This window comes from Pipistrellus hanaki (genome assembly GCF_964339955.1).
Source record: "Pipistrellus hanaki genome assembly, chromosome: 2".
Lineage (NCBI taxonomy): Eukaryota > Metazoa > Chordata > Mammalia > Chiroptera > Vespertilionidae > Pipistrellus > Pipistrellus hanaki.
The window spans coordinates 172,441,455-172,456,706 of record NC_140504.1 but is presented as its reverse complement, the minus strand read 5'-3'; the positions used below and the strand labels follow the sequence as shown (position 1 = coordinate 172,456,706).

The window sequence follows — 15,252 nt, the reverse complement described above, 5'->3', positions numbered from 1 at the left end:
AATAGCTAAGATCTGGAAACAGCTCAAGTGCCCATCAGTAGATGCGTGAATAAAAAAGCTGTGGTACATTTACACCATGGAATACTATGCAACAGTAAAAAAGAAGGATCTCTTACCCTTTGAGAAGCATGGAGGGACCTGACGAGTATTATGCTAAGCGAAATAAGCCTGTCAGAGAAAGAAGTATCATATGATCTCATTCATATGTGGAGTCCAATGAACAAAATAGGTCTAGAGACATAGAAGCATGGAACAGACTGTCGAATCTCAGAGGAAAGGCGAGGGTGGATGGATGGATAGGAAGAGAGCAACCTAAGACCTTGTATACATATATGCATAACCCATGGACACAGACAATAGGGTGTATTGGAGGCTTGGGGTCAGGGGGCAGGCTATAAGGAATCAATGGGAGAAAAAAGGGGGCATATGTAATACTTTCAACAAAAAAGATTTTAAAATAAATAAATAATAATCTATCAGGCAGCTTTATACCTGCCTGAGTACTTGAATGTCACTGGACAAAACCATGTTTTAGGTAGTTTGGTACCATTCTAATCCCATTTTGGTACCAACATTAACAGTGCCTTCAACTCTGCCAATGATACCATTGTGATTTAACCTAATTATTTACAACAGGAAAGGAGCAAAGGGATGGCCAGATATAGGCATGTAATTTAGGCAGCTTTACCAGGAAACTACAACTTTACACTCCCCAGGGGTCCAACAATGCTCAGTAAAGTTGGGGGTACTAGCAATGGTGCTTCTGCATAGACAGACCTACAAATCCCCTAGTTTTTAGGTCCACTTTTTACCTGTCCTCAGGACCTGCTAATTATAAAGTCAGAGCCTCTCTGGAATTTTGCCAGAAAGACTGGCTCTCTCTTCCATTGCCCACTTCTGGGCTATGGCTTCCTTTAGTCTGTTAAGTCATCCTTGAATGTCACCTACTTCTAGAAATTTGTGGATGTCTTGCATCTGTCTCCCTTCTTCCCTACCATTCTGTTGTTTTAGGGGGGTTATTAGGAGAAAATCACTTGAGTTTAGACTACTATCTTAAACCTTTAATGTTTACATGCTTTACAAATCTCTGAAGATATTTATTTTTGCAACTGTTTTATGGGGTGGAACAAGCTAGCAAATGGTGAGGTCTCTTCCGTTGAGCTCCTTAATGTGATTATTTATGCAAATTGGCATCAGAGGTTGAGGAAAGCCAAAAGGCTTTTACAATAGAGTAAAACAACTTGGAGTTTCCAGGGAATCTGGGAAAAGAGGCTGAGAGCAGCAATGGGAGGAAAGAGAAGAGGAAGCTAGTGACATGCCATGATGGAACCCCCTCCCAATGTCTCCAAGGGATTCTAAATGCCTAGAATGGCAGAATTTCTCAGGGAAGTCCACGAAGGTGCTTAACTCGGGCAGGGCTAAACAGTGAAGGCTTGTACAGACCACAGGAACCTTTGGCAAGAGGAGACCATAAAGTATAAATCACAGGAACCTGCAGAAATCGTATGGAGAGTTTGAACTTTCCCATTCATGAAATTGGCAAGGCTCTGGGCCAATCCTACAGAGCTCTCTGGGTTAGGAGAGCTCCTGCTAACTTCACCCCCTTTAGTTCATCATCCACACCAACCCGAGTGTTCTTCCTCAGGGTGACGTGATCAAAGACATGCTCCTGATTTAAATTTCTGTCCACAATCCAAAATTCTTCATCCTGTCATCCAACACCCTTCACAATCTGGCCTCCATTCACCTTATCAGCTCCATCTCATCCTCACAGGACACTCTCAACTACATCAGACTTCCCTAAAACAAGCCTTCTCTTCCTCTCCTTTACTTGATAAATACCTATACTTTTTTTTATTAAAGAAGTTTGCCTTATGCCTGACCCAATCATGAACTTTTATTGGTTTAAATTTTTTATTTTTTAATATTTTATTGATTTTTTATAGAGAGGAAGGAAAAGTTAGAAACATTGATGAGAAATATCAATCAGCTGCCTCCTGCACACCTCCTACTGGGGATGTGCCCACAACCAAGGTACATGCCCTTGACCGGGACCCTTGAGTCCGCAGGCCAACGCTCTATCCACTGAGCATAACCAGTTAGGGAACCTATGCATTCTTTAAGACAAATTCTTTTTTTTTTTTTTTTTTTTTTCAGGTTTATATGATTATATTTATTTTACAAATGAAGTAAAGAAGCTTCACTGAAGTTAAATGATTTGCCTAAAGCCACACAGGCTACACAGCCCTCCAGAATAACTCCTGGCAAAGAGACCATTTTAAGTCAGGAGATCAAGGAGGGAGAGCAGCTGAATGGGATAAGACAGATTTTTTTTTATTATTCTTATTTTAATCTTTATTGTTCAAAGTATTACATATGACCCTTTTTTCCTCCATTTACGCCTTCTAGCCCACTCCCATTCTTCACCCCAAGCCTTCACCACCCTATTGTCTGTGTCCATAGGTTATGCATATACATATATGCATATAAGTTCTTTGTTTGATATCTTCTCACCCACTGATATTTTTGTTGTTGTTAGTTGGAGTGACCAAACACATGAATGCATGTTAATAAGTCTTGTCCTTGATACATCTTTAGACATGCTTTCTTCTCCACATTGAAGATATAGTACAAATATAACGTAAATATTAAAGCTTAGCATTTTAAGGCACCGTTGTTAGTTTTTGACTCAGAGCATGTGGGGTCTTTAAGACAAATTCAATAATCATCTCAGCCTTCTCATCCCCTCCAGAGTTAGCCATCCCCACCTATGATCGCCAACACCTTGTTCAGAGGGAAGGTTTTCTTCCTCTGGGTCCCTTGAAAGAAGGACTATTATTAACTTCAGGGACCCAGTATCCAACACAGGCCAAGTTCAGGCTCTCCTATGGGAACAACTGTAACACAGCTGTCATCCTACAGTGGACTATGGGTTTGTGTGCCAACCTCCAGCATTCAGAGGACCCAGGGACCATGTCTTTATGGTCAGTATTCCTAGCAGCTAGGAGAGAAGGAAAGGAAGGAGGGGGGAAAGGGAGGAAAAGAGGAGAAGGGGGAGGAAGAAAGAGAATGAAGAAGAAAATAACGCTAACAAAAAAGGAAGCCAGAGGGTGAATAAATTATCTAGTCAAGACTTAAAAGTCCGGACAACACAGAAACCGCAGCCCATGAACTTGGTCAAAAAAGGGCAAATGAGATTGGTCAGCAGATTATATCCCATGATGAAACCAGATGCCTTGTACATGGTCCTGGTCTTACTAGCAGCAAAGGCTCCCAAAGTCACTAAGGTCGGAAGGATAATGATACCAAGCTCCCCAGACTGAGAGGAGACAGGCAGGCCTGGCATGGTCATGGGTATAAAGAAGAGCTTGGCCTCGGAATCAGATGTACCAGATCTGAATCCCAATGGGGTCATTAAGTCGGGTCGTTTAACCTCTCAAAATTTTATCTTGAAAATGTGGATACTGCTACCTTGCAGGATAGTTACAGAGATCAAAAGTAAGAGATGTTCAATAACTGTTGCTCAACAGATGCTTAATAGATGGCGACCTTTATTATTAAGATGTGTGAGCATTCATACATGTCAGTTTGTTTGACTCTGTGTTTAAAATATTTTGTATGGAGCTGAAGCTGGTTTGGCTCAGTGGTAGAGCATCGGCCTGCGGACTGAAAGGGTGCCAGGTTCGATTCCGGTCAAGGGCATGTACATTGGTTGCGGGCACATCCCCGGTAGGGGGTGTGCAAGAGGCAGCTGGTTGATGTTTCTCTCTCATCGATGTTTCTAGCTATCTCTCTCCCTTCCTCTCTGTAAAAAATCAATAAAATATATATATATTTTAAAAAGAATATTAAAATATTTTGTATGGAGATTTTCAAGAAGCAAGGAAATGTATGTGAAATAAAAGTGCTTTGTAAACTGTAAGGTGCCATACAAATGTCAGGGGATCATTTGGGAAGTCTTTTATAGTTGGAAAAAATGCAGGTTTTGGATTTGGGCAGAAGTAGGTTTAGTTTCTGACCCTGCCATTTACTTGCCATGTAATCATAATAAGTTATTTTCTATCAGCCTGTTTCTGCCACTGTCAAATGTGCATAAGTCTGACTTCACAGGGCTGTTGTGAAAATGCAGTGAGATGGAGAGTGGAAAGCTCCTGGGCACATCCCTTCCTGGGTGGGTGGCAAGGTCCCACGTGCTACGTTAGGTTATGGGCAGTGTCAGTCCCAAGCCTGATGCCATAGTCTCATCCTGTCAACTGTCACATATGAAGAGGACCCTTCACTCCAGAGAAGCAGGACACCAGATGGGCAAGAAGTAGAGAGGGGTCTTTTGTATTTCTTGGAGGAAATCTGGTAAACACTAAACTTATATGTAGAAAGCACTGAACCAGTGTAGAACCAGGCCGAAATCAGGGCAGGAAGCGAAAATGATTCCTGCTAAGCTGTCCCAGACTTGAGCACTCAATTATTGCTCCTAAGGAAAGACTCTCATTATGAGTTCATCTTATCCCGCCCTTCACCCGCTACTCCCTGCCACCGTCTTTTTCCTAGACAAGCAAGTGCTCAATAAAGAGTCTAAACTTGAGCCTGACCGGTGTGGCTCAGGGGTTGAGCGTCGATCTATGAACCAGGAGGTCATGGTATGATTGCCAGTCAGGGCATATGTCTGGGTTGTGGGTTTGATCCCCAGTGTGGGGTATGCAGGAGGCAGCCAATCAATGATTCTCATTCATCACTGATGTTCCTCTCTACCTTCCTCTCTGAAATCAATAAAAAGATATATATTTTTTAAATAGCCTAAAGCTGAAAAGGTGGCACTAACTTCCTACAGAGCAAATAGTCCAGGGCCCCATCAAGAGGCCACACTAGCTCCCCCGTCCAGGCAATCCCTTGGACCCAGGCCAGCCCCCTAAGAGGCTCCTTCTTCAAAGCCAACAAGGTGAATGTAGTGAAAGAACATCATCTTAGAGTCAAGGGAGGCTCAAGCTAGAACTCTGGTTCTGCCACATATCTGTTGTGTGACTTCACAGCAAGTGACTTCCCTTTCCTCACTGCTGTTTCATTTTATTCCCTTGAGGGTTGCTGTAACAACTAAATGATATAAAGAATGGAAATGGGAGCCCTGGCTGGTTTGGCTCAGTGGACAGTGTATCAGCCTGAGGACTGAAAGGTTTGATTCTAGTCAAGTGCACAAGCCTGGGTGGCAGGCTCAATCCCGGTGGGGGAGGGGGGGAGGGCGGACACTCAAGAGATGGCTGATCAATGATTCTCTCTCATCATTGATGTTTCTATCTCCCTCTTCTCCTTTCCTCTCTGAAATCAATAGAAATATGTATATATATATATTTTTAATGGAAATGTGACTGGTAGCCCTAGCCAATCTGGCTTAGTGGATGGAGCATCGGCCTGTGGACTAAAGGGTCCCAAGTTTGATTCTGGTCAAAGGCACATGCCTGGGTTGCAGGCTCAATCCCCAGTGAGGGGTGTGCAGGAAGCAGGTGATCAATGATTCTCTCTTATCATTTATGTTTCTATCTCTCTCTCCCTTTCCCTCTTCCTCTCCCTCTCCCTTCCTCTCTGAAATCAATTATATATACACACACTTTTTTTTTTTTTATGAAATGTGACTAGTAGAATCTATGGCATATAGTGAATGCTCAATTAATGTTAATTTCTTTCTTTTCTCCTCAAAGGCCCAGAGACTTAGCCTGCTTCCCTTTGCTTTTCAGAGCAACCACCCATCTTGTCTTTCTTGAAATTCAACTCTCTTCCAGAGTAGCTGCGGAGAGACCAGCTCCCCACTTCTTGGATGTCCCCAAATAAGTACACAGGTCCTTTTCATTGAAGGGTTTTACTGCTGATCACTCAGGGAACAGAGGCAGGTTGGGGTCGGGATAACAAGTCTCACATGTGGGGAGTGTGCAGGTCCCAGAAGATGGCTCCCTGAGGGCTTCCCTCCGTGTCTAAGGCAGGGCCTCCTCTCCAGGCTGCGGAGGAGCACAGTGGCCGGAACCAGCAGGCCGCTGCAATGGGCCTCAGCGGTTCACACACAACGTGGTGCCCATCCCAAAGGCCAAGAACAGCTGCCCTAATGAAGTGAGCATGTACTAAACCTGCCCTCTTTCTCTTTCACCCCAAGAAGATGAAGCCAAGACCAGACCCTCTGACTTCCCAAGGCAAAATATCTGCTTGGAAGGGAACAAAGACGTCTACTCAGAGTCCCTTCTGAGGACTTCCTGGAGAGATCCTGGCTTCAGAGGCAACAGGAAACCATTCTCCGCAGTGGGGAGAAGGGCTTGAGGTCAAAGGGCAGCAGCAAATCCTAAAGATCTTCCTACACTAAGAGAGGGGGGGGGGGGGTCTCTTGCTCCCTCTCTCCCTCGCTCCTTCAGCTGGAGTCTTTCCCGGCCGGCTCTCCCATGTGTGTCTTCTGGTGGCGGATGAGATTGGAACTCCGAGAGAAGCGTTTCCCACACAGCGTGCACCAGTACGGCTTCTCCCCACGATGAGTCCTTTGGTGTGCTCCGAAGTTGGAGATGTCGCTGAAGGTCCGCCCGCACTCGGTGCACTCGTAAGGCCTCTCGCCCGTGTGGGTGCGGTGGTGCACCCCAAAGCTGGAGCTGTTGCTGAAGCTCTTCCCGCACTCGCAGCAGATGTAGGGTGCCGGCTCGAGGTGGGTCCGGCGGTGCACGGCCAGCGTGGCGCTCTGGCTGAAGCTCTTGCCACAGATGTCGCAGCGGTACGGCCGCTTGCCCAGGTGGTCCTGCTGGTGGGTGGTGAGGTCCGAGCGCCTCCGGAAGCTCTCCTGGCACCGGGGGCACTTGTAGTGCTTCTCCTCCAGGTGGATCCGCTCGTGCCGGATGCGGTTGGAGCTCCTGGAGAAGCTCTTGCCACATTCAGAGCATTTGTAGGGCTTCTCGCCCGTGTGGATCCGCTGGTGCGTTCTCAGGTTGGAGGTGTTGTTGAAGGTTTTGCCACACTGGGCACATACAAAGGGCTTCTCATCGGCCTCGAGTCTTGAATGGATAGCAGGGTCCCCCGGCTCTCCACTGGGGACACTGGCTTTCTGCCAGGGCTTTCTGGGATGGATCCCTCGTGGTCTCTCTGACAGGCTCTCTGGCCCATACTCTTTCTCCTCATCTGGGATGCGAAAACCTGCTGGGTCATCCGCTCTCCAAGGCTTACCCCGCTCCCCTTCCTCAGGCAGGTGCTGCTCTGGATTCTGCTCCTTCTCACTGCCCATCTCTGAATCCTGAGAACGAACACAAATGGCCAACACCTTTATTCCGTGGGTCAGGCCAGGCCACAGGGAATCTTGTGCTGTTTGAAGAGGTAAACACCTTCCCCGTGGAACCAGCCATCAGAAGTCATCTCAACTAACGGGAAAACTTGCATACAGCGCCTTTACTTACTAACTTGGAAGCGAACAGACTTCCAGATATTTAAAGCTACCAAACCAGAATGAAAAGGAACCACTCTGTCCACCACCACAGGTCATATTTGTGCAATTAAATAATGTCATTCTTCTTCATACCACTAAACGGTAACAGTCCACACTGTAATTTATGTGCAAGCGAAGGACTTCCATTTTAGAATGAGTTCAGTTCCTCTGCCTAACTGTAAGTTAACAAAAACTCATGTTTAAATCTTTTTTATTTTTAACCTTTTTAAAAAGTATCCATCTATGTGCCTGCTTTCAAAATGAACATAGCAGAACCTCTAATTCTTGAGGGCTCTCCTGGTTGTTTACCAGGCCCATCTCTGAATCCTCTTAGGTGTTCTGTCCCCTTCCTTTTCCTTCCTCGGATCTCACTATAATCCAGCAACTAACGAGTGAACACCTGAGACCTCTAAGACCTACTGCAGGGTCTGGGCTGTGTCTGTTCTGATGGGTCAGTACACACTTCCACTCTCAAACACCATACACAGCCACATGCACACACACACATGCTCACACCACATGCACAGCTATACTCACATACCAGACACACTCAGCCATATTCTCACACTACACATACATACCACAGTCACACATACACACACTTACACCACACACATGCATATCATATACACCATTCACAACCCTCCCAGGACAGTGGTCTGCAAACTCATTAGTCAACAGAGCCAAATATACTCAGAGTCCCTTCTCAGGACTTTCAATTAAAAAATCTCAGGACCTGGCTATGTACTCACACACATATAACTGTACTCTTTTTTCTTTTTTTCTTTTACAGCTATACTCTTATACCACATGCAATCTCACACACATATACACAGCCATATGCTCACGTGCTACATACACACCATACACACAGACAAGAGACAAGACACACAAATCACACCCACACACAAAGCTATACACATGGACACACAAACCACACACACACACGCAGCTATACAAACACATACACACAAACCACACTCCCTCACACAGAGCTACACACACAGTGACTAGCACAGGGCCTACTTATGCAAACATCTGTGAATGCTCGCTAAGCTGCATCCATTCTTTTGAGGTCCTGCAGCCAAGAACAGAGAATGAAGGGAAGAAAACGTACTTCCTGTAAGAGAAGAGTGTTTCCAGTGGGCCTTGGAGAAATAACATTTCAGAAGGCAGAGCGGGCTGCTGAAGATGCAGTGGAGTGACATGAACAAAGGGATGAGGGCGGGAAGCACACACTATGAGAGCGCACTGATGATAACATGAAAGACTGATACTTCCGTCAGGTCAGCAAGTACTTTTGAAAACAGCAACATAAAGTAACAGAAGGGACAGTAACTACATTTAGGATTGGATCCCAGCGATAACACATATTATCTTGGAAACTCTGCAATTATTCAACCACTCTGAACCTCAACTCCCATGTCACTAAAATTGTGTGACCTACCTACACTGCGTTAGAGAAGATGCCAAAGCATGCTCAGGGCAGTGGGTGGCATGTACTAGCCATTCAGCAAATGACAGCTACTCTTACAGTCGCTGGAGACACTGTTTCCTAGACCTGTGGAGAATACAAGAATGGAAAAGATCCCGTAAGTGATCTTGTTAAGAAAAAACATTTTTTAATTGAAAAATGGTACAAGCACACTCTGGTTGGGTGGCTCAGTTGGTTGGAACGTTGTCCCATACACCAAAAGGTGAGGGGTTCGGGTACGATTTCCGGTCAGGGCACATACCCGGGGTTATGGGTTCCATCCCCAATCAGGGCACATATGGGAGGTAACTGATCAATGTTTCCCTGACACACCAATGTTTCTCTCTCTCTCCCCCTCCCTTCCTCGTTTTCCTTTCCTTTCTTTCTCTAAAATCAACAAAATCATATCCTTGGGTGAGGATTTTAAAAAATGGTACAAGACTGTATATAATCTAAATTATGAAATTTGGACAGAGCCTCAAATCTTTAAGTAGGATCAGAAAACTTTTTCTGTAAAGGGCCAGAGAGTAAATATTTAGTAAATATCTGGGGCCATAGAATCTCTGTTGCAACTCGGCTGTTTTATTATATTGTAAAAGCAGCCATAAACAAATGTGGCTGTGTCTGAATAAAACTTTATAAACAAAAGGAGGCCAGCTATAGTTTACCAATCTCTGTTAGAAAGGGTTTCTTGCTAAGCAATGTGAAAGATAGGCTTGTTTCACTTTCAAATATGCAGCTAAACATCAGAAAGTTTATTCCTTGATACTTATTCACTGTTTCCTGACCATCCTTTTAAAAATCACACCCGCTCCCACACTTCCAGTCCCTGTGCCCAACAGAACTTCACAATCTAACATTGCACTGATTTATATGTCTTTTATATATAAATCTGCCTCCCTACCCTCTGCTAAAACGTAAGTCCCATGAGGGCCAGGGTCTTTGTTTTATTCACTAATGTAACTTCAACTCCTAGTGCCGTGGTCGGCAAACTGCGGCTCATGAGCCACATCAGCTCTTTAGAGTGAGTGTGGCTCTTCCACAAAATACCACGGCCTGGGCGAGGCTATTTTGAAGAAGTGGCATTAGAAGAAGTTTAAGTTTAAAAAATGTGGCTCTCAAAAGAAATGTCAATCGTTGTACTGTTGATATTTGGCTCTGTTGACTAATGAGTTTGCCTACCACTGTCTTAGAGTATTGGCAGTCAGAGTAGATCCTTAATAAATATCTGTTGAATGAGTTGAATAACTGAAGGCCAGGCCTGCTTCCAGAACCCATGGCTTGTTTGTGTCCATCCTCGCCTACTGTCCCTCAGCAATCTCTTCATTCCTGCCCTTGTCCTCCTTTATGCCCCCACAGAATCGTGTACTTGCTGTTACAGTGATTTGTAATTACAGTGTATCCACTTACATGTCTCTTTCTACTAGCAGTTTATAAGTAACTTGAGGGTAGGACTCGATCATTTTGGTAATCTCTCCCCAGCACAAGGCCCAGTGCCCAAATGTTGTTAAATGTGCTTGACTATGTCCTTAAGTCACTCCCCACCCCTGCCCACTCACCAACGGCTCCATGCCATAAGCTACACAGTCTCTACTCACTTCGAATCCTGCTCCCCTGAGAACTTATTAGTACACTTTACCTAGCTGATTCTACCTGGCCTGAATGCTGGGTCCAAATAAGAGCAAAAGGATTTAGGGCCGCGGTTACTATCCTCACACAGTTATGGTTCAGTGCAGGGAAATGGGCCACGAACTCCAGAAACTCTTGTGCAGTAGAAGGTTACGTTCCAGGGGACAGGGATGTGCCTTAGTTGCCTTTGTATCCACTCCTCAGTGCCTCATACAGCACCTGGCACATTATACAGGATAACAGTTATTAATAATAATAATAATAAGTTAACATTTCTTAAGCTCATTCCAAGTGCTAGGCTATGGACTAATCACTACATATGAATCGTCTCCTTTCATTCTCACAACTTAATTTAGATGAGGAAACTAAGGCTCAGAGAGATTCCTTCCCATCATTCCAAAGCCAGTGCCACACTAGTGTTGAAGGGAGAGAGGGAGGCAGAGAGGGAAGGAAGAAGGAGAGAGGGAGAAAAGGGAGGAGAGAGGGAGGGAAGAGGGGAGAAAGGAGGACGGACAGAGAGAGGAAAAAACAGTGCCACGGGATCTCCAAACAGGGGCATACTTCCCTGAGCGGTGAGGGATGAGCAGCTTCATGGAAAAGGTGGGATTCCAGCTAGGGCTTGCGGGATGGGTGTGACGGGGACTCACGGACAAGGGGAACCCACTGACTACTGAAAAGACAGCGGCAGGTAAAGTACAGAGGCACCTTCCTATCACATTCCAGAAGTTTGGGTGAGCATGGGGCCAACCCTAGTTGTCTTCCAGGGAGGCCCCGAAGTGGAAGGGACGCTGGCCGTGGAGGAGGAGCCAGGTCTAAACAGTAAGAGCCAAGAAGATGGGGCTGGTCAGATGCTGAAGTCCAAAGGCCGGGACTAGAGGGAAGAGACCCAGCTGGAAGTTGGGGTGAAGGGCCGAAGTTTGGGTGCTTTAGGGTCAAGTCGACAACTGGAGGGAAGAAAGGGTAGAGCCTGGAAAGACCAGAGAAGAGGGAACTGCACAGGGTGGCTGCAAAACAGATGAGAGACAGAGGAGGATCAAAGGATTGGGGGGGAGAAAGGGGGGGGCCAGAGAAGATGGTCAGGGGACAGGGCGCAAACGCTGCCATCAGAGGTGTCAGGGCGGAGTCCGAGGGTACGAGCCTCTGGGGGACAGGAGCCGGAGGGTGGGATAGGGGGCGGGGGGCTGACCCCAAATATATAGTCAGTGCCAGGGGGGCTGGAGTCCTCAAAGGCCAACAGGAGAAGGGCCCGAGGGGCAGGGCTGGAGCCAGCAGGCTGGCGCGCGGGCCGGGGAGGACAGGGGTCGGGATCACAGGGCCCGCTTTGCCCCTTACTGGGTCCGGGGAGCAAAGCCACAACTTCCGGCTTCCCGGGGAGATGGAAGGAGCCACGCTCAGAGTACCCGCGGAACCATGTCTGCCGCCCCCGTGTCCGCGGGCCCAGCCCGGACCCACCTCGCTCCCGCCGCTCGGTCAGGGACGGCGCCGCCTCCGGGAGCCGGGGCGGAGCCGGAGCCGGAGCCGGAACCCGGAGAGGACCCGCCCTGCCAGTGCAGAATTGGCTCCGGAGAACGGCCTCTCTTTCCCATTGGCTCTACTGGCTGCCAAAACGCAAGAAAGCCGAGCGGACCCGCCAATCAGCAGCGCGCTCGGTGGTGGATTGTGGGAATTGTAGTCCTGAGGAAAATCGTAGCCTCGAAGAGATGTGCCAAGTTTAGAACCCCCGCCTGGACACTGGGTTTCCCCCTAAGGTCCTCGGATTCCCTTCTGTGCTTCAGCGTAAAAACCCCCATGTAGGGCCACTAGCCTGGGAGTGGTAGACTAGGTAGAGCTAACCTACATGACCTCCATGAGCTAGTTGGTGACTCTGGTCCTGAAGACATTCCACTAAGCCTAGAGTCCTGAGCCTCAGTTCAAAGTCAAAGAATTGTGGAACTGGGAGGGCGTTTAGAGATCAACCAGTCCAACACACTAATCAGAGAAGCGAAACCTTCCCTGTCCTAGGACCTCCAGGTCTCCTGACACCCCTGCACAGGGATTTTTCTGGGTCCTATGTAGTTAAACCTGACCATCAATCCTGACGGAACAAGCCCACCAATGTATATCCAGGATTAGGATTTTTTCCCCCCCAGGTTTTGCTTAACAACAACAAAATAGTCTAATTGAATAAGTAGGCTAAAATTCTATAGGCTTCTCATATCTGCATGCTATTTTAGTGCAAAAAAGTATTGACTTCAGAGCTAAGTAAACCAGATTTCTGATCCCAGTTCTCACACCTAGCCACAGGGGAGGAGCAGCATTTTCCTCCCCTGTAAAATTTCTGACAGAATTGTCGGGAGGCTATAGCAAGCTCTGCCCCCACAAACGCCAAGTCTCTTTCCTGGTGGTAAATTCTCTTGGGTGCATCCAGTGTGGACAATGTTAGTTTTATGACTGGGATATTCAAGAAAGTGGATTTGAAACTGGATATGGATGAGAGAAATATCAATTTGCTTATAAATTGATTTAAATAAAATGCTAAGAAGACAGACTCCAGTTTTTGTTCGGTATAACTGAGTACCCATCTGAAAATTCACAGCTAATATCTCTACCAGAAATAGACTGTAGCTTTATTTTTAACTGTGGTTTGAGCAGCTGACCTGTGTTTAACTGTAACTTTATCGTTAACTGTTGAGATAGCCCCTTTGAGTGGATTCAAGGCGGTTTGGAAACTAATCCCATACTGTGTTTTCCTCTTATCAGCCCAAAGCCTTTTCCTACAACTTTTCATTCACAATGAAAATAACAACAATGAATACCAAACTTTTATTTAAAAACTGTACAAAAGCAAATAAAAATTTCTACTCGGGCCCTGGCTGGTGTGGCTCAGCTGGTTGAAGAGTCATCCCATACACCAAAAGGTGGCGGGTTCCATTCCTAGTCAGGGCACATACCCAGGTACCCAGGTTGTGGGTTTAATCACCAATCAGCCTGCATACTGGAGGCAACCAATAGAGGTTTCTCTCTCTCTCTTTCTCTCTCTCCCCCTCTCAAATCAACAACAACAACAACAACAATAATAATAAAAATAAACATTCTGTAATGAGGATTTTTTTTTTAAAGAAAGAAAAATTCTACTTGGTGATTAATTTTGTGTGTCAACTTGATTGGACTGCAGAATGCCCCAATATTTGGTCAAATATTATTCTGGATGTTTCTATATGGGTATTTTTGGATAAAATTAACATTATTATCTTGAGTAAAGTATAATAGATTGCTCTCCCTAACATGGTGGGCCTCGCCAATCAGTTGAAGGCATGAATAGAACCAAAAAAGCTGACTCTTTCCCTAGTAAAATTCTTTCTGCCTGACAGCCTTCAGACTGGAATTATATCACAGGACCTCCTGGATCTTGGGCCTCCAGACTCAGATAGGCACTAAATAAACCAGTGGTTCCCCTGGACCTCTCCAACCTGCTGACTAACCCTACAGATCTTGGGACTTGCCATCCTCCATAACCACATGAGCCAATTTCTTATCATCTCTCTCTCTCTCTCTCTCTCTCTCTCTCTCTATATATATATATATATATATATACATATATACATATATATATATATATATATATATATATATATATATATATATATATATATATGTTTCTATGAAGAGCCCTGACTAATACAGGCACTACACAGGGACAGAGTGAACTTCTGACAGAAAGATCCAGTTTTTGTTGGGTAGGAGTGAGTACCCATCTGAAAATGAATAGCCAATATCTCCAAAAAAAGAGGCCAGATCACCTCTGTGGTATGACTTGAAAGCGACTAAGCTTCTTTCTGAAATCCACACCAAAAATCTGACTCATTATTTTATCTTCACACCTAGTCTATCAATTTCCTTTCTGAAATCAATACTCTCTGACCCAGGAGTCTGCTACACCAAGCATGTCAAACTCACGGCCTGGGGGCCTCATGCCTTGTTTATTTGGCCCGTGTTAGCTTTTGAGTTTGACATGTTTGTGCTACACAAATAGTCAAGTCTTCCAGAATAATGTCCTGTGGCGGAAAACTGTCCATATTGTGGTTAAAACTGCCACTTTTTCTAGCGGGGCCTCTCTAATCTCAGAAGGGTATTGGAAAGGGCCAGCACAGCAGACAGACTTACCCATAGCTGCCTTTCCAAGGCCTCGCCCAGCTGCCTGCTGTGTGAAGTTCTGTTTACCAGTTCCCTGGTTTGCTCCTGGGGCTTTTCAGGGTTACAGCTACCACTCTAAAGTGCCTGTACCTGGGCATCAGCAACAGGTAAATCAGCTTTGAAAACGTACATTGGCTCTGGGCACCACAAAACGATGTTCTGGGCACCGAAGAACAAGAGTGTGACCCACACATGATTATTTTTAAAAAGCTGGCTTTGGGGGCTAAAGGCACAAACTAAAACAGAGAGAAAAGCAATTCTTGATGACATACCTAAGAAGTCAGGGAATGGGCCCCATACCATCACAACCAAAAGCCCAAGTTCAAGCCCTAACTGGTTTGGCTCGGTGGATAGAGCTTCGGCCTGCAGAGTGAAGGGTCCCGGGTTTGATTCCGGCCAAGGGCACATGCCTGGGCTTGTGGGCTCGATCCCCAGCAGGAGGCAGCCGAACAATGATTCTCTCTCATCGTTGATGTTTCTATCACTCTATCCTTTCCCCTTACTCTCTGAAATCAATTAAGAAATATTTAAAAAAAAA

General features: G+C 45.8%; 1 protein-coding gene across 4 annotated transcripts; it reads right to left on the bottom strand.

The window, feature by feature from the left end:
• Positions 1-5,832: 5,832 nt before the first annotated feature.
• ZNF691 (zinc finger protein 691) lies at positions 5,833-13,183 on the bottom strand. Of its 4 annotated transcripts, XM_084874712.1 has the most exons (5): positions 11,994-12,026; positions 11,433-11,545; positions 10,629-10,760; positions 8,886-8,999; positions 5,833-7,249 (listed from the first exon to the last, which is right to left on the bottom strand). In XM_084874712.1, the coding sequence occupies exon 5, from the start codon at positions 7,238-7,240 to the stop codon at positions 6,386-6,388; it is 855 nt and encodes a 284-aa protein (XP_084730838.1). In that variant the 5' UTR covers positions 7,241-7,249; positions 8,886-8,999; positions 10,629-10,760; positions 11,433-11,545; positions 11,994-12,026; the 3' UTR covers positions 5,833-6,385. The 4 variants fall into 4 exon arrangements, with proteins under 4 accessions (XP_084730838.1, XP_084730837.1, XP_084730839.1 ...); XM_084874711.1 differs by lacking the exons at positions 10,629-10,760; positions 11,433-11,545 and having other exon boundaries at positions 11,994-13,183; XM_084874713.1 differs by lacking the exons at positions 10,629-10,760; positions 11,433-11,545; positions 11,994-12,026 and adding an exon at positions 11,899-11,977.
• Positions 13,184-15,252: the final 2,069 nt, after the last annotated feature.

What these genes read in the sequence shown, in the direction of transcription:
- ZNF691 (XM_084874711.1), bottom strand. Translation starts at nt 7,240, where the DNA reads ATGGGCAGTGAGAAGGAGCAGAATCCAGAGCAGCACCTGCCTGAGGAA.